Genomic DNA, 22,313 nt, shown 5'->3' with positions numbered 1-22,313 from the left:
AGGGCTGGGATTCCCTGGAACCTACCCTGAGGTCTAGGTGCCCTAGGAGGGGAGCACAGCGTGTGTAGATGGGGCTCCCAGGGCCTGGGTCCTCCCCCAGGAGACTGTCTGAGCCTCCTGCCCACGCTCAGGGCTTTGTCCTCCCTGTCCAGCAGCAGTCCTGGGAACTGAGCCTCTGTCCTGGGCACTGCAGGGACAGTCCGGCCACTCCTCCATTTGCCTCTCTCTTTCAGGAAGATTCTGCCCTCAGGCCACAGCTCCTGTGCTCAGGGGAGGCTCAGGTTGGGGACACCTGGGAGTCCTGATCCCTGGATGGAGCCTCTGAAGCTGCCTGTAGGAGACTTTGCTCAGAGGGAAGGGGACTCTCACCTGCCTCTAGTCTCAGCTCTGACCACAGGGCTGTACTGGGTTCAGGGGCAGGATCTGTGTCACTGGAGGGACCCTTGACCACTCCCCTGAAGGGCTACACCTTGTTCTGAGACCCTAACCCTGGGACTGTTCCCGAGACCGTGAGGTCTCAGGAGGAAAGTCAGTGAGCTGGGTCTGGTGCTTTTTATGTTTCCACAAAACTTTAATGACGGGAAAAAAAGGAGCTGAGGGTGGTAATTCCTAGTCTAGTGTAAGGATGGGGATGTCATGGAAGGAGCCACACCCGTGTGCAATGAGATCGCACACCACCTGTGTGGTGCACACACAGAGCTGTGCCGTGCTCGAACAACCACACGATGGCATCAGAAACCATGGTCCCGTGTCCAGACAACAGGGGAAGAATTTAGAGGAAGAGGAGGCCACGGTGATTCTGGAGACCCAGAGTACAGATTGATGAGGATGAAGCTGATTGCCTGGGGTCCCCTCATGCTGGGTCAGGTGTGACCTGCCATCTCAGCAGCTCCCAGCTTAGCACACGGCCAGGCTCCTGGCAGGGGCATAGCCGTGCCCCCGTGCAGCACAGCCAGAATGGTTGGGGCAGTCCTGAGAAGGTGACTGTCATCTCTGGCCTTGGAGGCCGAGGGTGATTTTGTGATGTAAGAATTGGTTGGAGGATGCTATTGCCCCACCTCCCATGTGCTTTCTGCTCAGTCCCTGTGCTGTCTCCACAGCTGGTCAAGTGATATCCCTCAAGGAGGGGGCCCAGCAGACATGAATTTGCATAAACACTAGCCACTCACTGCCACATGGGGCCTGGGAGAGAATAAGAGAGGCTGGGGAAGCCCAGCTGTGTTGTGGGCTCAGAGGCAGAGCTGTGGGGGTGTCACCATGGCCTGGACCCCTCTCCTGCTTCCCCTCCTCACTCTCTGCTCAGGTGCTGTCTCCAGCCCCTGCCCCAGAATCAGCCCATAGAGCGCCGAGCTGTGCCTTCCTTGAACCCTGAGCTCAGCCTCAGGGTTTTCCCCTGGGAATGGGTCCTTCATCTCAGGCACCTCTCCTGTCTTCTCTTCCAGGATCTTTGGCTTCTGATGAGCTGACACAGTCACCCTCCATGTCAGTGTCTCTGGGACAGACAGCCAGGATCACCTGCTCTGGAGATGCACTGGCAAAAAAATATGCTTCCTGGTTCCAGCAGAAAGCAGGCCAGGCCCCCGTGCTGGTGATGTATCAATATAGCCAGTGGCCCTCAGGGATCCCAGAGCGGTTCTCTGGGTCCAGCTCAGGGACAACAGTCACCTTGACCATCACTGGGGCTCAGGCTGAGGATGAGGCTGACTATTACTGTCAGTCATGGGACAGAAGTAGTGATCATCCCACAGTGACACAGGCAGATGGGGAAGTGAGGCACAAACCCCTGGCCCATCTGTGTCACTCTCTCTCTCTGACCCAGGAGGACTGTGGACAAAGCCATGGAAGGGCTGGCTGAAGTCACCTGGATCTGAGACCCCCAGAATGCCTGCCCATCGAGCCCTCCAGGCAGAGTCCATGGAAGGAGAATCAAAGCTGTCTTTGAGGCTGGCAGGATCGGGCTGTCCATTCCCCAGACTGTGAGTTGTGGATAGTGTCCTCATGGAAGGACACACAGACTGCACCATCCATGCCGGTATGACAAGCCAGTGGGACGGGGAGACTCTCAGCTATCAGTTCAATGTACTCAGTGTCACCTGGAAGTAGCCTCCTCCTTTGCAGCTGAGACCTCCAGACCAGGAGAGCAGAAGGCAGGGGGAGGGGAAGTAACATGTGGAAAGGATTCAATGAGGACATTAGCAAGTGGAGTCACTGCAATTCATCCTTCCATGGACTCTGGCTGTGGGGACACAGCACCTCACCCCAGGCACTGAGCCACAGCATGGGAAGATACGTTCCCTACCCCTCAAGGCCTTCCCCCCTGGCTGGCACAGGACCATCTGACTCTTCAGGCAGCCACTCACCCATTCATTTAAGCCAGATGCCTCAAGGCGTGGGAAGACGCTGAGCCCACAGAGTCTGTGAGCATGGGCCCATTGTGGGCCTTTATTTGCCGTGAAATGAGTTCCGCACTCTGAGCCCCCCTTGAGAATGCCCTAATGGTGGGTGCGGCCTTCTGTAGTCCTGGGATAACAGTTTCGGCAGCAGCACTCCTGCCAGAGAGAGCAAATTCCTGTTCCGGATGTCCCAGAGGAGGTGCAGCCCCCACACTACGCAGCGTCAGGGTGTCTGCATACCACGCAGAAAGCTCTGGGGACCAGGCCTGAATTATTTCTTCCTCCCTCAGCTGGTCCCAGGGACTCCTGGGGGGCTCAGACTGTGGCTGAGAGATTCAGGGAATGGTGCAGGGTCGGGTCAGGGCTGTTTGGGCCGCCTATTCATGCCACTTCCTTGCCTATAACCTGGTCACTTCTGTTTGATGGGGGCAGCTGCTGTGAGGGCCCTCCCTGTAGCTGGGGGCTTAGGTATCAACCGGCCCCTAAGATGCTCAGGCTCCTGGGGAACTCATTGGCCCCAGTCAAGCACTCAGCTTTCACAGCGGCCCAGTGGCCTTGACTGTCACCCACAAATACTGCTTTCTGCTCGCACAGGAAATGTGAGAATGGCCGGGCCGCCCATTCCCTTCAGGTCTGGGGACACCGGGATGAACTGGACCATAGCAGCAAACTTGTCAGGCTAGTCTACTGGCTTCCCTGGCACAACTGTGCATCCTGATGACAACACGACACCACTGCTAGGCCCCTGCCAGCCCTGGGTCCCTTCAGTCACAGTCCTGGTGTTCAATTCAGGTTCCTGCACCTCTTTTAGAAATCTATGTTTATGTTGAGAGGTGGAAAAGTTTATAATTTCGTTGTAGAAATTATATAACATATGTGGAAATGTGTTAAAAGATATTTTACAAAGAGTGAAAGATCTTCCATTAGACCAACAAGTAAACTGCCCACTCAATGAGCATTACCTTAAATTGCCTGTTGTGAGCATCATGACTTTGTTCACAATGTCTAATGTCAATTTTTTTTTTTGAGACAGAGTCTCAGTATGTCACCCTCAGTAAAGTGCTGTGGTGTCACAACTCACAGCAACCTCAAACTCTTGGGCTTAAGTGATTCTCTTGCTTCAGCCTCCCAAGTAGCGTGGACTACAGGCTACTGCCACAACACCCGGCTATTTTTTGTTTTTCTTGTCATTGTTGTTAAGCTGACCTGGGCTAGGTTCGAACCTACCAGCCCCAATGCATGTGGCCAGGGCCCTACCCATTGAACACAGGAGCTGAGCCAATGTCTAATGATAATTAGTTCACAATTTGAAAGATTGCTCATGTATTCTTAAGCTACAGATGAGTTACGTAATGGAAGAGACAAGAAACAGTACGTGGGGGACTTCAGAGCCCAGGGACACTGAACTCTGCAAAGAAATACAGCCTGAAGTGTACAGTGTGTGGCATAGTTATATTTGACTCTCTTATATTTTTTCAAAGGAGAATTTAGGATATATTTCAAAAAACTGCTGGGAACATGATAGGTGGTAGGCCATCTGTGCAATGGAAGTTTATTGGAAGTATCAAATAAGAGAAGCTGGGTTTATTGGAAGTATCAAATAAAGAGACTTTTATTCCTCCCACCGGACAGAACACGCTGAATGCATTTGCGCTCAGGTTTCTACAGCAGACTCAGCTGACAGCTGTGTGGTGCAGAAGTTGCAGTCATTCTCTGCACGCCTGTAAGAGCTGTGAGCCGGCACCCACCTAAGCGCCTGCTGGAAGGAAAAGAAGACAGTGAGGAAAAGGATGCTGTGCTCCTTTGCAGATCCCATGGGTACTTCTGGGGGAGGTCACAGATGTTCACGGGTGTTAACTGTTGTTCAAGTTTCCTGACACCAGAAGCGCACTTGTCAGAGAGTCCATAATCAATCACCAGAAAAACAACACCTCCTCCAGCGTGTCCTCTGTGATATCCAGGGCAAGGAAATAAAGTACATTTGAAGATCAAGTGAAGACAAAGATTATTTGTCATCCTCAGGTAGAGGATTGAGAATTTACATAAAAATGGATTTTTAAATAACATAAGTCTATTGTCTTAATTTATTGTATTTTTCTTTTTTTATGGTTGGAGATTCATTGAGGGTACAAGATACTGTATTTTTCTAACATGAAAAATACGCAGACTATTTCAAGGGTAACCAACAGTATTGGGTAAATTAGGTACAAACACTGCCCTCATTTGGGGAGAACACTTTGCTAGAATGGATAAGTTTACAGTTGTTCCTCAAATTATGCGATTTCCATTAATTTCAGTGTTAATAGATTGAGTAGGGTCCGCGCCCTGGCCGCCAACAAGTGCATGGCCCCTGGGCAGCCCCACAGCAACCAGCGCGGCCCTGCCAAGCGCAGCGCCCCCCAGCGGCGGCGGCGGCACGATGCTGTGCTTTCTGGGCAGAGTGGCCTTCGTCCCCTTCCTCCTGGTGACCTGGTCCTCTGCCGCCTTCGTCATCTCCTACGTGGTCGCCATGCTGTCCAGGCACGTCAACCCCTTCTCCTTTACATCAGTGATACAGAACAACACCTCCAGAGAGTGGTATTTTTGGATTTATGATAAACTTCTCTGCATTTCTTGGAGCAGCCACAATGTACACAAGATATAAAAATAGTGGAGAAGCAAAATCAAACCTGCTATTTCACCATGAATGGATTAATAAATTGTGGTACATGTACACCATGGAATATTATGCAGCCTTAAAGAAAGATGGAGACTTTACCTCTTTCATGTTTACATGGATGGAGCTGGAACATATTCTTCTTAGTAAAGTATCTCAAGAATGGAAGAAAAAGTACCCAATGTACTCAGCCCTACTATGAAACTAATTTAGGGTTTTCACATGAAAGCTATAACCCAGTTACAACCTAAGAATAGGGGGAAGGGGGAAAGGGAGGGGAGGGAGGGGGGAGGTAGGTAGACGGAAGGGGATTGGTGGGATTACACCAGCGGTGCATCTTACAAGGGTATATGTGAAACTTGGTAAACGGTCTGTGACGCTAGTGTATGATGCCCCATGATCATATCAATGTACACAGCTATGATTTAATAAAAAAAAAAAAAAGAAAAAAAACCCCTGCTATTTCAGCACTCCTGTTTTTAACTTGGTGTCATTAGTTCTCGGATCGGTGGGATGTATCAGAATGGGCATCGTTGCCAATTTTCATGAGTTAGCTGTGCTGGTGGACCACAACGGGGGCGCCCTTTTGGTTTTGTGTGAGGTGTTCTGTACATGTTCCTACAATCCATCATCTCTTACAAATTATGTCCCCAGTGGAACAGCCTCTTGACGTGCCACATACGGATGGCCATTTCTACCATTTCCTGCCTGGCTGTCGTCCCCACGATTGCCCGTGCTTCATTAATTTCTTTTTTTTTTTTGGTTTTTGGCCGGGGCTAGGTTTGAACCCACCACCTCCAGCCTATGGGACCGGCGCCCTACTCCTTGAGCCAGAGGCGCTGCCCCGTGCTTCACTAATTTCTATAAACCAAGCTGGAGTGGCATCCAAAAGAAAAGGCTTATAAGTACCACGTAGTGAGTGTGATCTGTGAATGCACAGAGGCCTTTGGTTTTATTTTCTACTTCTTAACATTCATCCACCATTTCCAGGGCATCACCCTAAGGATAGCCACAGAAATCAATGGTGACATTTGAAGAAAGAAGAATTATATACCACTCAGTGAATGTCACAGAGAATTTCTAGAAGTGGTACAGAGGACAGGCAGGGTTTTGAGGCAGCCCTGATTAGACTGCATCTGCGGCACATCCAGGACTTGAAATGCATTAAGAATTCCCAATAGTTGGAATTCTTGGAAATTCTTGGAAAAAGGTGTCCCAACACACCTTTTCAAAGGTATGTTTTCCTAGAGAAATACATGACATTGTAGCCACGTGTTCATAATTTTCTAAGTGGACACTTTTTTATTAACAAATTTATATATGGGGTGCCGCCTGTGGCTCAACAGAGTAGGGCACCGGCCCCATATGCTGGAGGTGGTGGGTTCCAACCCAGCCCTGGCCAAAAACTGCAAGAAAAAAAAAATTCATATATGGAAAAGATAAGGTGTTACAGAAACTGGAGAGCAATTATTTTTGTGCAGATTCTGTTGTTTTTTTCTTTGTGTGTGAGTGATTTATGGAAACACACTTAAATGAGAACTTCTAGTACATTTATTACAAAGTAAAATCAAGGGATATGCATTTTTAAAATTTCATTTTTTGAGAATGAACTGTATAATTTTGTATTGTGAAAGCATTTATAAATTGAATTTATAACGGTCACATACCCACATCACAAAGATGTAGTTTATAGATTAACACTAAGATACTCAGATTTTTTTTAGCTGAACTAAGCAAAATGCTTCTGTTGAGTGGATTTTGTACTGCTATGCACAGTAACTGCAAGTGAATACAGAAGATCTCAGTTTTTAAATCCTCCCTCCTCATTTCTCCATGTTCCCAGTGCAGCTTTCACCCTGGATGCTCCACTCAATCTTAGCCAAAAGGCTGGGAAATGCTACCCTGGCTGCCAATGGGCAGTCCGTCATGGGTGTGATGCCAGGTGGGATGGATCCAGCGATGCTGATGAGAAATTCTAAAACTGTCCTTTATTGTCACTGGCATGACTTGAGATAGAGGCTGACTCAGAAGCTGAAACTCCTGTCTCAAATTCCTTTTATGCCAATAAACATGTCAAAGACAGTAAAGGTCCGAGTGAGACAAGGATCAAGGAGTGACCCAAGTTTCTGGGTGCAGGGGGCTGTTGCTGTGGCTGAATGTCCTCAACACTATAGGAAATTTCAGTCAGGCCCTTTGTGCTAAGCATGACTTACAGATTCCACCTTTGCACCCAAATTATGAAAGACAAATCTTTCAAGTAATTCTAGGGCAGCACCTGTGGCTCAGTGAGTAGGGCCTGGCCCCATATATAGAGGGTGGCTGGTTCAAACCCAGCCCCGGCCAAACTGCAACAAAAAATAGCCAGGCATTGTGGCAGGTGCCTGTAGTCTCAGCTACTTGGGAGGCTGAGGCAAGAGAATCGCCTAACCCCAAGAGCTGGAGGTTGCTGTGAGCTGTGATCCCACTGCACTCTACCGAGGGCGACAAAGTGAAACTCTGTCTCTAAAAAAAAAAAAAAGAAAGAAAAAAGAGAGAAAGAAAGAAAAAAGAAAAGCAAGTAATTCTAGAAGAAGAAGTTGGGCTCGGCACCTGTGGCTCAAGCAGCTAAGGCGCCAACCACATACACCTGAGCTGGCGGGTTTGAATCCAGCCCGGGCCAGCCAAACAACAATGAGCCTGCAACCAAAAAATAGCGGGGCTTTGTGGCAGGTGCCTGTAATTCTAGCTACTTGGGAGGCGGAGGCAGGAGAATCACTTGAGCCCTGGAGTTGGAGGTTGCTGTGAGCTGTAATGCCATGGCACTCTACCCAGGGTGACAGCTTGAAGCTCTGTCTAAAAAAAAAAAGAAGTTGCCCTCAATATGTTAGGGGCTTAGCTTTGAAAGTTGACAATAAGGAAATTTCTCTTTGCAAAGACCCCAGGGCATAGACCTGTGTCTGGTCAAGTGGGACCAGCCGTTGAGGGTACATGCCGAGGGTAGAACAACCCATCTGGGCAGCCTTGGTGGAGGACACAGGTTGGGGTGGAGCCTGTGGTAGCTCCTCAACTGTTTGCTGGGTGGGCACAGGGTGAGAGGTTCAGCAGTAGTCAGCCCCCGCTGCACAACCTCCCCTGCCTGTTTAGCGGTGGGAAGCTGCCAACCATTTCTGAATCTACTATAACTTGTTGTATTGCCCTGATTCTCTGTTGCAACGCTGGAACTGAAGGACAGTAACCAAAGCTATGTCAAGCATTATATTCCAAAGAAAAGGAAGAACATGTCATACCTTTTCCATGAACTCCATGGTAGAGTGAGTCCTGTGGTTGTGTCTTACTGTGGACAGACGTCTTATTAGCCCTTCTCAGGACGCATTGTCATTCTTCACCTCCACGTCTCTGCACAATGAGATCGGGAGCTCCTTGAGGGCAGAGTATGAGCTTAAATGTTTGTAACTCCAGCATTTAACACAGTGTCTCCTGGTACACTGTAGGTGCTTAAAAAATACTCATTGAATGCATGCATGAATGAATGACCAATGAAGGAATGACAGGATGTTTGTAATGCTGCATAATGGAATTGACTCTGGTTTACTAATTAGTTTAAGGATGAATCATCTGTATCACCCAGTAACATTGACTGTTTTGCTTTGTGTGCTGTAAACATTTCAGTTGTTTGGGCTCCACCATTCTATGACAATTCTCTTCAACCTAGACAGTTACCACAGAAATTGTTACGTGGTCTACACCAAATGATTCACCTGTCTTGGCAAACTGAGAAGGCCAAGAATCACTCCAATCACATTCTGCTGATGCCATGCAACCTCTAAAGCTGGTCTTATCCGAGTTTTGCTTTCTTTCTTCATATAATTTCTAATTTCCACGAACTTGCATTTCCTTGGACCTCACAGCTGAAAGAGTAAAATAATAAAAAAAAATTCTTTATTTAAAAAAAAATAGATTGAGTATACCCAAGAGTCAGTGGATATACTTAACTTGGGCAAATGTACTGTTTTTGAAAATCATATGCTTTTGAAATACATTCAGTCAATTCTTGTAGGAAACATGAGTCCCTATTTGCCAGTGTTCACGTATGTACTGAAGGGAAATGCTATTTTAGTATTCAGTTCAGCTATGGGAAGACTTTTAAGTATGATTGGAAAATCTTGGGTGTGTAACTCTACCTTGTTAATTGTAAATGTTATGATATCTAAATGAATATGAAGTATTTTTGAGATAAAATTTTGTATCCAAGGTAAGATGTTTTATAAACAGGCAGCACCATTAGCATTTCAAAAATTTAATATTAAAAAATGGAATATATCTTAGAGAGGATATTTGCTTTACATGTGTAAATGATATTTTCAATATTGGGTTAAATAAACATATTACTTTAATTAATTAATTTCTTTTTTCCTTAAATTTTTTTCCCTTGAGACAGTCTCACTTTGTTGCTCTCTAGAGAGTACTGTGGCATCATAGCTCACAGCAACCTCAAACTCCTGGCCTCAAGTAAGCCTTCTTTCTTTGTTTTTCATTTTTAGAAGAGATGGAATCTCACTCATGCTCAGGCTGGTCTCAATCTCGTGAGCTCAAACAATCCACCTGCTTTGGCCTCCCAGAGATCTGGCATGAGCCATAGTACCTGGCCTTTTATTAAATTTTTAACATAGTACATAGAAATTGAATGATCCCAGGAGGCTCACATCGTATCAGTATTGGACAGTGCTGGGTTCCTCCCTGAGAAAGGGGATTCATTACCGGAAGGTGGCAGCAGGGTCACAGTGGGGAAGGCCCTGAAAGAAGCTGAACCTGAGAACACCAGGCCTGCAGAGAGTCAACAGGTGTTCAGGGTCCCTCCCCCGACTGGCATGTTAGGATAGTTCATCTGTCCTCTTAAGGTGCAGGCCTGGCTCCAAGTAACCTGAGGGAGACACAGGTACTAATGAGCCCTTAACTAGGACATACATCTGAGAGGCTCCTGCTTCTACTTGTGGTCCAGGAAGCAGAGCTTCAGTGTGTCTCCACTGTGGCCTGTGCCCCTCTCCTAACATTCTCTGCACAGGTGTAACCTCCCTGGACCTGCCCTCAGGCTCAGCCCCCACAGGTCCTAGGCTGCCCTGGGATTGGAACACTGTGGAGGGATTGTAGAATTGAGCTCCTGGGACTCTGATGGCCTCTCTGTCCTTTGTTGCAGGTTCTATGTCCTGGGGGGTGCTTGGGCCATGGTGCAGACGTCTTCAGCTATTTAGGACAAGGAATGGACATCTCTACTCCATCATGGTACCTGCAGAATCTGGGATGTCTTGGGGTAACAGACCTCCCCTGTCATGTTGACCCATTGTTTGTATCATTACTTGACACACAGCCTACCCCCGTGACCATCAGCAAGCGACAGGCCAAGGATGACCTCATGTGGGGCAAGAACAAAGCTGGCCTATGACATGACAAAGAAAGACTGGGACACACACCGTGCTGGCTCACGTTGTCTTTCTTCATTAATAAAAATGCTTGGTGGATGGAGCTGGAACATATTCTTCTTAGCAAAGTATCTCAGAAATGGAAGAAAAAGTATCCAATGTACTCAGCCCTACTATGAAGCTAATTTATAGCTTTCACATGAAGGCTATAACCCAACTATAGCACAAGACTATGGGGAAAGGGCCAAGGAAGGGGAAGGGAGGGCAATGGGTGGGGCCACACTTATGGTGCATCTTAGAATGGGTACAGGCAAAACTTAACTAAATGCAGAATACAAATGTCTACATACAATAACAAGAAAATGCCATGAAGGCTATGTTGAACAGTTTGATGAGAATATTTCAGATTGTACCAGCACATTGTACCCCTTGATTGCACTAATGTACACAGCTATGATTTAACAATAAAAAAAAAATGCTTGGAATTGGGGTCAGGGGACCAGAATTCCATTCATTTTTGACATTGTCTCTCTCCTCACTCTTCTCTCTCTCCCCTCTGTTTCTCTCTGATCCTGTAGGCCGTTATTTGCACATCTGCTATAACACACATATAACCCTGCCTTCTGAGAGTTCCCTCAGGGATCTCAGCTGTTGGAGTGAACACTCATCCCCACGTCCAGGTGTCCTCAAGAGTCTACACCGTGAACCCCTCCCTGCATTTCTCTTCCTTCTGTGGGCTCTGAATTAGGAAAACAAGCCACTGTGATTATAAGAATAACTCATTTGTAAGAAACTTATAGATCATTTCCTTCTTTCATTACTTTTCCTCACATATATGTCGACTGCTGCTATGTACTAAGTTATTAGCAAGCATGAAATACACGGGCCCAGATGTAATTACACATCACACAGGAGAGGACAGAGAGGCCTCAGAAGGCCAAGTCTTACTGGAATCCCTCATCTCTGGAGGTAGAACCAGCCCAGGGGAGGCCTCAGGGGCTGGATATTCTCTGGATCTGGAGATGAGATGTCCCCGCATTCTAACAGGCTGTCTGAGGCCTGGCAAGGACTGAAGACCTGGCTCATTTTATTTTATTTTATTTATTTATTTTGACACAGAGTCTCAAGCTGTCACCCTGGATAGACTGCCGTGGTGTCACAGCTCACAGCAACCTCAAACTCTTGGGCTTAGCAATTCTCTTGCTTCAGCCTCCCAAGTAGCTGGGACTACAGGCGCCCACCACAATGCCTGGCTATTTTTGTTGTTGTTGTTGTTGTTGTTGTTGCAGTTGTCATTGTTGTTTAGCAGGCCCAGGCTGGGTTTGAACCCACCAGCCTCAGTGTATGTGGCTGGTGCCCTAGCCACTGAGCTATGAGCGCTCCCCACCTGGCCCATTTGAAATTTCTGGTGCCCAGGAGAGATGTCATAACTGTAGGCTTAATGAATTGCACATGGGATAGGGTGTGGCTGAGGACAGTGATCTCCATGGACTATCAGAAGTGGAAAAGTTCCACTGGACACATGGGCAGTCGTAACTCTGCAGAGAGAATTTCATGCCTGTACCTCAGGGGACCACGTGGGTTAGAAGCAGAGAGGATCCGGAGGAATGGTAATATCCTTTCTCTCTCTGGTTCTATTTGATGTACACCTACTTGACATTTTGTTGGGGTTTCTGTTCTACACTCGTATTCAACCCCCATATTTCTGATTTTTGAAGACAAAGTATGAGCAGGAGGAGGAGGTTTGGTCTGGGCACATGGAAGATTCTGACGAGGCTGATGAAGAATTACTATTTTTTCATTCTTTTCACTGCACCAGTGTAAGGGGGACACAAAAATTCCTGTCTCCAGTGACTTATAGACACAAGCTTTTACCCAGGCTTGTGATACCAAAACCAGACAAAGACTTCATAAGAAAACTAAGACCCCCTACATCTCAATAAAATACTCACAAACCAATCGAGCATCACATAAAAGGAGTTTCACGCTATGATGAAGTGGTCTTTATGTGAAGAAGGCAAGGTTGGTTTAATACCCAAAACTGAACTAATGGGATATATCATATCAATAGAATCAAAAACAGAAATCATGTTGTCATCTTCCTGGATGCAGAAGAGGGACCCTGGAAAATCACACACACTTTCATGCTAAAAAACACTCAACAAGCCAGTAATACAAGAGGACTTGCTCAACCCCATAACTGACTTCTAAAGCACACAGCTGACATCATACTTAATGGTAACTGAATGTTTTCCCTTAAAACCTGGAAAAATAAAAGAATTCCACTAGTGTTGCTTCCATTCCATATGGCATGCGATGATGCAATGAGGTTCCAGTTGGTCCCACAAAGTAAGGAAAAGAAATGAAAAGCACCTACGTTAAAAAGGAAGCATGGGCCGGGCACAGTGCCTCATGTTTGTAATCCTCGCACTTTGGGAGGCTGAGGCAGGATAATTAGTTGACACTAGGAGTTTGAAACCAGCCTGAGCAATAGTGAGACTGTCTACCAAAAACAGAAAAAATTAACCAGGTGTGGTCCTACACATGTGTAGTCCCAGGTACTTGGGAAGCAGAGGCAAAAGAAATGGCTTGAGCCCAGGTATCTGAGATGGCAGTAAGTTGTAATGATACCCCTACAGTCTAGCCTGGGCAACAAAGTGAGACTTAACAAAAAAGTTAAGGCTATATTTGCAGATAACACTTTCTTCGAAACAGAAAATCCAGTTAAACCATTAAAAATAATTAGAATTAATAACATAAAAACTCAGCAAAGTGGTGGCGCCTGTGGCTCAAGGAGTAGGGCGCCCGTCCCATATGCTGGAGGTGGCAGGTTCAAACCTAGCCCCGGCCAAAAACCGAAAAAAAAAAAAAAAAGAAAAAACTCAGCAAAGATATAGAATCCAAAACTAATAGGCAGATATAAAATATACTATTTAATACCATTGACCTTTACATTTATAAATGCAGATAGCAAATTTTATATGGTGAGTGTTTTACACCCAAAAGAGTAAACTGTAAAATTCACTGTATTCTTTTTGAGACAGAGTCTCACTCTGTCGCCCTTGGTAGAGTGCTGTAGTGGTCACAGCTTACAGCAACCTCAAACTCTTGGGCTTAAGCGATTCTCTTGCCTCAGCCTACCAAGTAGCTGGGACTACAGGTGCCCACCACAACGCCTGGCTATTTTTTTTTGTTGTTGTTGTTGTTGCAGTTTGGCCAGGGCTGGGTTTGAACCCACCACCCTCGGTATATGGGGCCGGTGCCCAACCCACTGAGCCACAGGTGCCGCCCACCTGGCTGTTTTCTTGTTGCAATTATTATTGTTGTTTAGCAGGCCCGGGCTGGGTTCAAACCTGCCAGACTCGGTGCATATGGCTTGCGCTATAACCACTGTGCTACGGGTGCCAAGCCACTGTAGCACTGTATTCTTACACACTTGCAATGAACAATCTGAAAATGAAATGATGAAAACACTTGCTTTCACAATACTATAAAATAATTTACAAATACACTTAACAAAGAAGTTATTACATATATAAAGTACAAAATTTGTTGAAAATAACCAAAGAAGATCTAAATACTAGAAAAAAATTATTTTTTTTGGATCAGAAGACCTAAGATTAATGACAATGACCCCTAATCTGACCAGCAGATTCAGTGCAATAACTTCAAAAATCCCAACACAGGTGTACAGCCTGAGCTGATAGGACTTGGAGCTTCATCCTCAAGGTCCCAGCTTGGGTTCCATTAAAATGTGACAGCCTTTGACTCCACACCCAACTCAGCCCTCTTCTTCAGCAAATGACGGAGCTGGGAGCTGGGACCCTTGATCACTCTGCTTTGATTTTTTAGAAGGGCTGCAGCTCCCTGTGCCTTGTGTCATCTGGACCAATGTTTCTGGGGGAAGGGAGGAAATGTTCTGTCTTGTGTGAATCTGGAGAAAAAAGGAAAAGTACTTTCTTTTTTTTGAGATAGGGTCTCTGTTGCCCAGGTTAGAGTGCTGTGGCATCATAGCTCACAGCAACCTCAAACTCATGGGTTCGCCTGACTCAGCCTCTCAAGTAGCTGGGACTATAGGTGCCCACCATGATGTCCAGTTACTTTTTCTATTTTTAGTGGAGAGGGAGCCTGATTCTTGTTCAGGCTGGTCTCAAATTCCTGAGCTCAGGTGATCCACCTGCCTTGGCCTCCCAGTCTGCTAGTGTTACAGGCATGAACTACCAGATCCAGATTGGAAAAAATACTTTCAATGGAAAGGTAGCAGTTTGCTGTTAACTGACAAATCTCTGCAATCTAAACACCCTAAAGGGAGCCCAACCCAGATTTAGATAAAGGTGTGGATGATCAGAGGAGAGAAGGGATGTAAGGGCAGCTGAAGTCCCCACAGGGCTGCCCAGTGAGCACAGGATGGATAGGCCAGGACCCCTTCCATGAGCGTGTCCAGCCCCAGCTGAGCTAGGGTCAGACTACAAGGCTGGGCTGGCCCCAGTCATGCCTCATCTGTCCTTGTCCCCAAGTAGCCTCCTGGAGGTCCCCATATGTGCTAAGCAGCTGCCCAAATCCTGATTTATTACCTGAGCCTCCGACCCATATAACACCTGACTACACATCACTCCTGTACCAAATTCTTAACTTATAGAAAATAGCACAGTGGGCCTGAACTGTTTTGAACCTCAGACCCCCTTCAGGTTGCCATGTCCTTTCAGATCCTCATACTCACCAGGCTCTTCCCCACATTTCCCATCATTGTTGCTTCTTTCCATGCTGAGAGCACCTGCAGGGACACCTGTTCAGGAGGCTCCTCAGTCTCTAGTGACAGCACAACTGATTACCGTCTTCTGTCAAATACCTCATTAGTTATCTGCATAGCATCTACCACCAGAGGGTTTTTATCTATCATTATTTGTATTAAGTGATTTATTTGTGGTCAAAATGTTCCAAATGGGGAAGGAGTGCTGTTTTACTGTAGAAAGTTACACATGGAAAACAGTGACAGGAAAACAGGGCAGTTGGTTTTTCTCCAATGATGGACAATGTTTTCCAAATCCTCAGTCATTCTATGGAGACCCAGGATAGTTCTCACTTTTATTCTATTGTCCTTGTCATGCTGGATTTACTGTCATTATTGTTGACTTCAAATGTCAGAGTGGCTGCTGCAGCTCCAACTGTCACATCCATATCCAGCAGGAAAAGTGCACACAAATGCAGTCTGTTACTTGTCTTCACAAGAGCATAAAGCTGGGTGGCGTCTGTGGCTCAGTGGGTAGGGCGCTGGTCCCATATATCAAGGGTGGCAGGTTCAAACCCAGCCTCCGCCAAATTGCAACAAAAAGTAACTGGGTGCTGTGGTGGGTGCCTATAGTCCCAGCTACTCGGGAGTCTGAGGCAAGAGAATCACCTAAGCCCAGGAGTTGGAGAGTTGGAGGTTGCTGTGAGCTGTGTGATGCCATGGCATTCTACCGAGGGCGATAAAATGACACTCTGTCTCTACAAAAAAAAAAAAAAAAAGCATAAGGCCCCAGAGAATCATTCCAGCCCCTTAGCTCTGATATCCCACAAATCAGCACGCTATTCCTTCTCTCATAAACCAAGGATCAGAGAAGGGAATTTCTATACTCACATGGGGTTACAGAAACCACATCTGCCTGGCTCCTGACACACAGCACATGACCCACTCTGTGATGGCCTACACAGGGCTGGTGGGTCACACTGGCACATAGTGAGGCTGGACTCCCTGGTGCCCAGTCTCTCAGGTGGCAGGTGCTGTGGGGGGAACCTGGGGGAGGGAAGCTCCTGCTCTGAGTGTCCTCCCCCAGCAGGGGGCGGCAGAGCTGCAGCCTGGAGAAGCAGCTGGAGCTGCCCAGTGGGGCCTGTCAGTGCAGTGACAGATCCCCCTCAGTTAAGGGACTACTGTTCACTTTACCTCCACTCATGCTCTGTGCAGAGACAGTGATTCTGGGACCCTCACAGTGAACATCAGGCCTAAGACTTCGTCTTCAGTCAGGTGGGTTTCTGGTGCTTTTTCCAAGTTTACGTAAAACATTGATGAGAAAAAAAAATAAAGAGCTGAGATGATGTTACTGGACCAAGACTGTCTGGGTGCCTGTCACTGTCAGCAAATATGTAGGGCAGGGATAGGTCCTCCAATCTTTATTTGTCGGAAGGGTAGAGATTCTGGAGAGCATAAGAGTAGCGTTTCTGAGACTGTTCTGTTTTTCCATTTCCAAACGCACAGGTTTTTCTTTTTTATGCGGGGGGCAGTCTCACTATGTCACCCTCGGTAGAGCTCTGTAGTGTCACAGCTCACAGCAACCTCAAACTCTTGGGCTTAAGCAATTCCCTTGCCTCAGCCTCCCAAGTAGCTGGGACCATAGGCACCCGCCACAACACCCAGCTATTTTTTGTTGCAGTTGTCATTGTTATTTAGCAGGCCTGGGTCAGGTTCGAAGCCGCCACCCTTGTTGCATGTGGCCGGCGCCATAACCACTGTGCTATGGGCGCCTAGCCCAAACTCACAGTTTTGGTTTTTTTTTTTTCAATTGTTGGGGATTCATTGAGGGTACGATAAGCCAGGTTACGCTGATTGCATTTGTTAGGTAAAGTCCCTCTTGCAATCATGTCTTGCCCCCAGAAGGTGTGGCACACACCAAGGCCCCATCCCTCTCCCTCCTTCACTCTTTCTGCTTTTCCTTCCCCCACCCCATGACCTTAATTGTCATTAATTGTCCTCATATCAAAATTGAGTACATAGGATTCATGCTTCTCCATTCTTGTGATGCTTTACTAAGAATAATGTCTTCCACTTCCATCCAGATTAATACAAAGGATGTAAACTCACCATTTTTTTAAATAACTGAATATTTTTTTATTTTTCAGAAATATCTGTTTTAGTAAACCCTCACTCCTCAATTATACCAATTATTACTGATTTTAAGTATACTTTCCCCCATATTTTAACAATCAGGATGTATTTTGTAATCAATGGCCTATTGCAACGGCTATGCTTTTTTCTTCCTGGTGGTAAATGAAATAGTTGTGCAACTTTTTTTTTTTTTATTGTTGGGGATTCATTGAGGGTACAATAAGCCAGGTTACACTGATTGCATTTGTTAGGTAAAGTCCCTCTTGCAATCATGTCTTGCTCCCAGAAGGTGTGGCACAAACCAAGGCCCCACCCCCTCCCTCCTTCCCTCTCTCAGCTCCCCCCCCCCGCCATGAACTTAACTGTCATTAATTGTCTTCATATCAAAATTGAGTACATAGGATTCATGCTTCTCCATTCTTGTGATGCTTTACTAAGAATAATGTCTTCCACGTCCATCCAGGTTAATACGAAGGATGTAAAGTCTCCATTTTTTTTAATTGCTGAATAGTATTCCATGGTATACATATACCACAGCTTGTTAATCCATTCCTGGGTTGGTGGGCATTTAGGCTGTTTCCACATTTTGACGATTGTAAATTGAGCTGTAATAAACAGTCTAGTACAAGTGTCCTTACAATAAAAGGATTTTTTTCCTTCTGGGTAGATGCCCAGTAATGGGATTGCAGGATCAAATGGGAGGTCTAGCTTGAGTGCTTTGAGGCTTCTCCATACTTCCTTCCAGAAAGGTTGTACTAGTTTGCAGTCCCACCAGCAGTGTAAAAGTGTTCCCTTCTCTCCACATCCACGCCAGCATCTGCAGTTTTGAGGTTTTGTGATGTGGGCCATTCTCACTGGGGTTAGATGGTATCTCAGGGTGGCCAAACTCACAGTTTTATACATAAAAGTTAAAAGTAAGAACTATACTAACCCTTATCTTCAGCAACAGGAATTAACACTTGTCTTAAACAATCGTGATCATCATAACCCCCAACCCATAACAAACAATAGTCAGCGTATCCCATGACCCATATAACAACATTCCAATTTAAAGCCTAATCTTTTAAATCAATTTACCTAAACTACTCAAATATACACTTTCAGATTAAAGCTGAATTTACCAAACAATAAGAATGGGAGACATGAGGTGAAAGTCAGGTACGATCTAAAACCGACCGGACCAGCCATGTCGTGTCGGCCCTAGCCTGACTGACTCTGTCTTATGCTCACTATGTGTGCTCTCAGGGACAAAGGTTAGTTTTTGGTGGAGATGGGGAGGGCACAGAAGGAGCCACACCACGTGTGCAGTGAGACTAGGAGCAGTGATGAAACCACAAAGACGGGTGGTCATTCAACAGACAGCCTGGTAGTAAGTGATTCAGAATAATCCTAATGACACCAAACAGTATATAGACAACATGACCAGGGTCTGACCTAAGTGAGTTGGGGCCACAGGGACAGTTGGAGAAGGAGGAAGATGATTCCTAGGGTCCTCCCATGCTGGCTCAGGCATGATCTGTCATCTCGGCTGCTCCCAGCTCAGTCCATGTCCCGGCTCCTGGAAGGGGCACAGCGCTGCTGAGCCTGGCCTGGGACACACCACAGCCAGGGCGGTTGGGACAGTAGACATGGGGTCATTTCCCAGGAGGGTGACTGTGATCTTAGGCCTTGGAGGCCAGGGCTGACTTGTTGTCCTGAGAAGCAGATGGAGGAACCTGGAGCCCACCCCTGGCTGCTCAGTCCCTGTGCTAACCCCATAGCTGGTTGAGTGACATCCCTCAAGGAGGAGGCCCATGGGACATGAATTTGCATAAACCCCAAACACACACTGCCCCACAGGGCGTGAGAGGGAATAAGACAAGCCTGGGGAGCCCATCTGTGCTGTGGTCTCAGAGGCAGAGCTGTGGGGGTGTCACCATGGCCTGGACCCCTCTCCTGCTCCCCCTCCTCACTTTCTGCTCAGGTGCTGTCCCCAAACTCTGCCCCAGTCTCTGTCCTCACAGGACTCTGAGCTAGCCTCTCTGGACCCTGAGTTCAGCCCAGCACAGCCTCAGGGTGGGACCCTGGGGAATGGCTTCTTCAACTTTAATCCCTTCTCCTGTCCTCTCTTCCAGGCTCCTGGGCCTCTGATGAGCTGACACAGCCACCCTCAGTGTCAGTGTCACTGGGAGGGACAGCCAGCATCACCTGCTCTGGAGATGTACTTACAAAAAAATACACTCAGTGGTTCCAGCAGAAGCCAGGCCAGTCCCCTGTGCTGGTGATGTATAAGGACAAGGAGCGGCCCTCAGGGATCCCTGAGTGGTTCTCTGGGTCCAGCTCAGGGACAACGGTCACCTTGACCATCACTGGGGTTCAAGCCAAGGATGAGGCTGACTATTACTGTCAGTCATGGGACAGCAGTGGTAATTATCCCACAGTGACACAGACAGATGGGGAAGTGAGACACAAACCCCATGCTCCATCTGTGTCACCCTCTCCCTCCATCACTAGTAGGTCTATGGACACAGTCATGAGCAGGGCTTGCCCAGGTCACCTGGACCTGAGACTCCTGGCTGCCTATCCCTCCTGCCCTCCAGGGCAGCTCTGCAGAATGTGGGGCAGGGGTGGATTTAGGGCTGGCAGGCCCAGCTGTCCTGTGAGTTGAAGATAGAGGGTCTGAGTGAAAGGACAGACAGAGGGTGACATCTAAGTGATCAAGAAAAAGCCCGAGGGACAAGCAGGGCTCTCAGCTGTGAGTTCAATGCCCTCAGAGCTGTGTCCCCTGGAGGAAGCCTCCTCCTCTGCCACTGATGCCTCCAGAGCAGCAGAGCAGAGGCAGGGGGAGGGGAAGTCACATTTTTGCTGGTCGATCCCTGAGGACGTTAAACATTTCTCATGCATCATGACAGGGTCTAGCCCCTCAATCAAGCTCAGTGTGATGAAGACAGGGCAGTTAAGCACCAGACCCAGGGACCTAGGAAGGACGTGGGGGACACACAGATGAATGGTGTAAGTGACAGCTCCCAGAGATGAGAAGGGAGTGGAGATTTCAGGCCAGGTTTTTTTTTTTTTTTCTTTTTGTAGAGACAGAGTCTCACTTTACCACCTTCAGTAGAGTGCCATGATGTCACAGGACTCACAGCAACCTCTAGCTCTTGGGCTTCAGCGATTCCCCTGCTTCAGCCTCCCGAGCAGCTGGGACTACAGGCGCCCGCCACAATGCCCGGCTATTTTTTTGTTGCAGTTCAGCCGGGGCTCGGTTTGAACCTGCCACCCTTGGTATATGGGGCCGGCGCCCTACTCACTGAGCCACAGGCGCCACCCTCAGGCTAGGTTTTTGAAAGGTGAGGGTGACCTACCTGGGCTGGAGGGCTGGGCAAATTCCATAGCTTGCCAGGAAAGTTAGGGTCCTTTTGTTTGTACTTCTCTCTTGGGGGTGGGGCTAATGAGGTCCTTTGTCCGTAGGAGGAGAGGGGCAGGGAAAGGGGGAAAGGAAGGGGAAGGGTTTGAGTAGGGCTGCGGTAGCCCCCAACATTGGGCTTCTTAAAAGCAGAGGAAGTGAGATTCTCTATTCTGGCTTAGACCTGTAGGGAGAGGAAGACTTGCCCTTTTCCCCCTGAAAGTTCTCTGAAACATCAACTCACAATTAAGGCCAATTAATAAGAGATGTTTATACCAAATACCATGTGGTGGGGAGAATCATAAGAGTGATTACCCGAGGGCTCAATGGTGGTCAGACCCCTTTATAGATGCCTTTTAGAAGGGAGACTGTGGAGCGTGGTGCAGAAAGTGGGTGCCAGGGAGGATGACTCGGTGGGGGAAACAGATTCGTACATTAAGCTGAGAGACAGGTGCTGTGTTTTAAATGATTTGGGCCGGTTCTGCTCATAGAACAGGGGAGGAAAGGAAGGAGAGGGGGAGGAAAGGAAGTCAGTTGCCCCCACTTTGATCTTTTGATCAGGTCCGTCCAGTTTTATTAGATGGAGGGAAATCCCCTCCTAATGGTTTCCGATCCTGAGTGGCTTTTAATTCAAAATATTCTTTATGCCGGAAGTCATCTTTGGGGTGAAATTTTCTTAGCTCCTCAGACCAGAGCTTCTGAAATTTCCATGAGCTCCCAAATCTCCTGAGGGGTCTTGCTGAGAGTCAGATGCAGCCTCTGCAGGTCTGGTGGCCAGAGACCCTGCCTGTCTGCCAGCTCCCAGGTCAGCCTGGTCCTGCTGGTACTCCAGGTACCAGAGTTTGTGTGGATGGGCCTCTTTCACCCTCCTCACACAGGCACGGGTGAGACTCACCTGAGGAAAGTCCTTCAAGCACTGGTGACCTTGTCCCCCTTACACTCCTGTGTGCTGAGGAGGTGAGATCAGACCCCTCCTGAGCTTCTAACTTGCATCCTGTCCCAGGTTTCCCCATCACCTCCCTGGAACGGGACATCTCTGAAGTTCAAGATTGAGGCCATGTGGTCCCTCCATGTGGCACAGTGAGGGCTTGGGAGCATCAGCTCACTGAGGCCACTTGGAGCCAAGGCTCAGACCCTGCCTGTGGTCTGTGTGCTCAGAGACACTCTTGGTCTGCTCAGCAAGGGTAGCTATATATGATGGACAGCTGGCTTAGTGTCCACGTGGGGACAATTCAGGGGTGTCACCTTGGGATCCCTGCCTCTAGCAATCTTTATCTACTTCCTACTGGGGCAGGGCCACACTTTTCATCTTCTGAGACTTTTACACTTTCCTCCCATAACAGAATGAAGGACAGTTGAGGTGACTGATTATGAGTTACTGCAGGATGCAAATAATTTGAGGTTGGCCCGGCTGATGTGGGGTCAGGCTCAGTCTGCAACCAGCATTTCTGAGCCCAAAGGGAGGCAGGTTTTTTAGCTATTGAAGACACCTTGCCACTGCCCCACAGATTACCTTGGCTCCCTGCCCCTCATCTCTCTCCTGGGAACCATCCTTAGCTGTTTAACACTAAATTATCCTTCCTTGTTCTTTTTAAAAGCCCCTTTCTCAGGGAGGCCACACAGG

The 22,313-nt window shown here is 47.5% G+C and overlaps 1 pseudogene and 2 gene segments (V, D, J or C); all 3 read left to right on the top strand.

The window, feature by feature from the left end:
* Positions 1 to 1,257: 1,257 nt before the first annotated feature.
* On the top strand, positions 1,258 to 3,111 carry LOC128588756 (immunoglobulin lambda variable 3-25-like). The segment is given in 3 exon segments: positions 1,258 to 1,303; positions 1,443 to 1,768; positions 3,025 to 3,111. Coding segments are annotated over 3 exon segments (459 nt in total).
* Positions 3,112 to 4,812: 1,701 nt separating this feature from the next.
* LOC128588056 (DNA damage-regulated autophagy modulator protein 1-like) lies at positions 4,813 to 6,084 on the top strand (annotated as a pseudogene).
* A 13,081-nt stretch (positions 6,085 to 19,165) lies between these two features.
* LOC128588755 (immunoglobulin lambda variable 3-25-like) lies at positions 19,166 to 21,742 on the top strand. The segment is given in 5 exon segments: positions 19,166 to 19,270; positions 19,422 to 19,747; positions 19,887 to 19,945; positions 21,488 to 21,573; positions 21,693 to 21,742. Coding segments are annotated over 5 exon segments (567 nt in total).
* Positions 21,743 to 22,313: the final 571 nt, after the last annotated feature.

Source organism: Nycticebus coucang, chromosome 6 (assembly GCF_027406575.1).
Source record: "Nycticebus coucang isolate mNycCou1 chromosome 6, mNycCou1.pri, whole genome shotgun sequence".
Lineage (NCBI taxonomy): Eukaryota > Metazoa > Chordata > Mammalia > Primates > Lorisidae > Nycticebus > Nycticebus coucang.
This window is presented reverse-complemented; position numbering and strand designations above follow the sequence as displayed.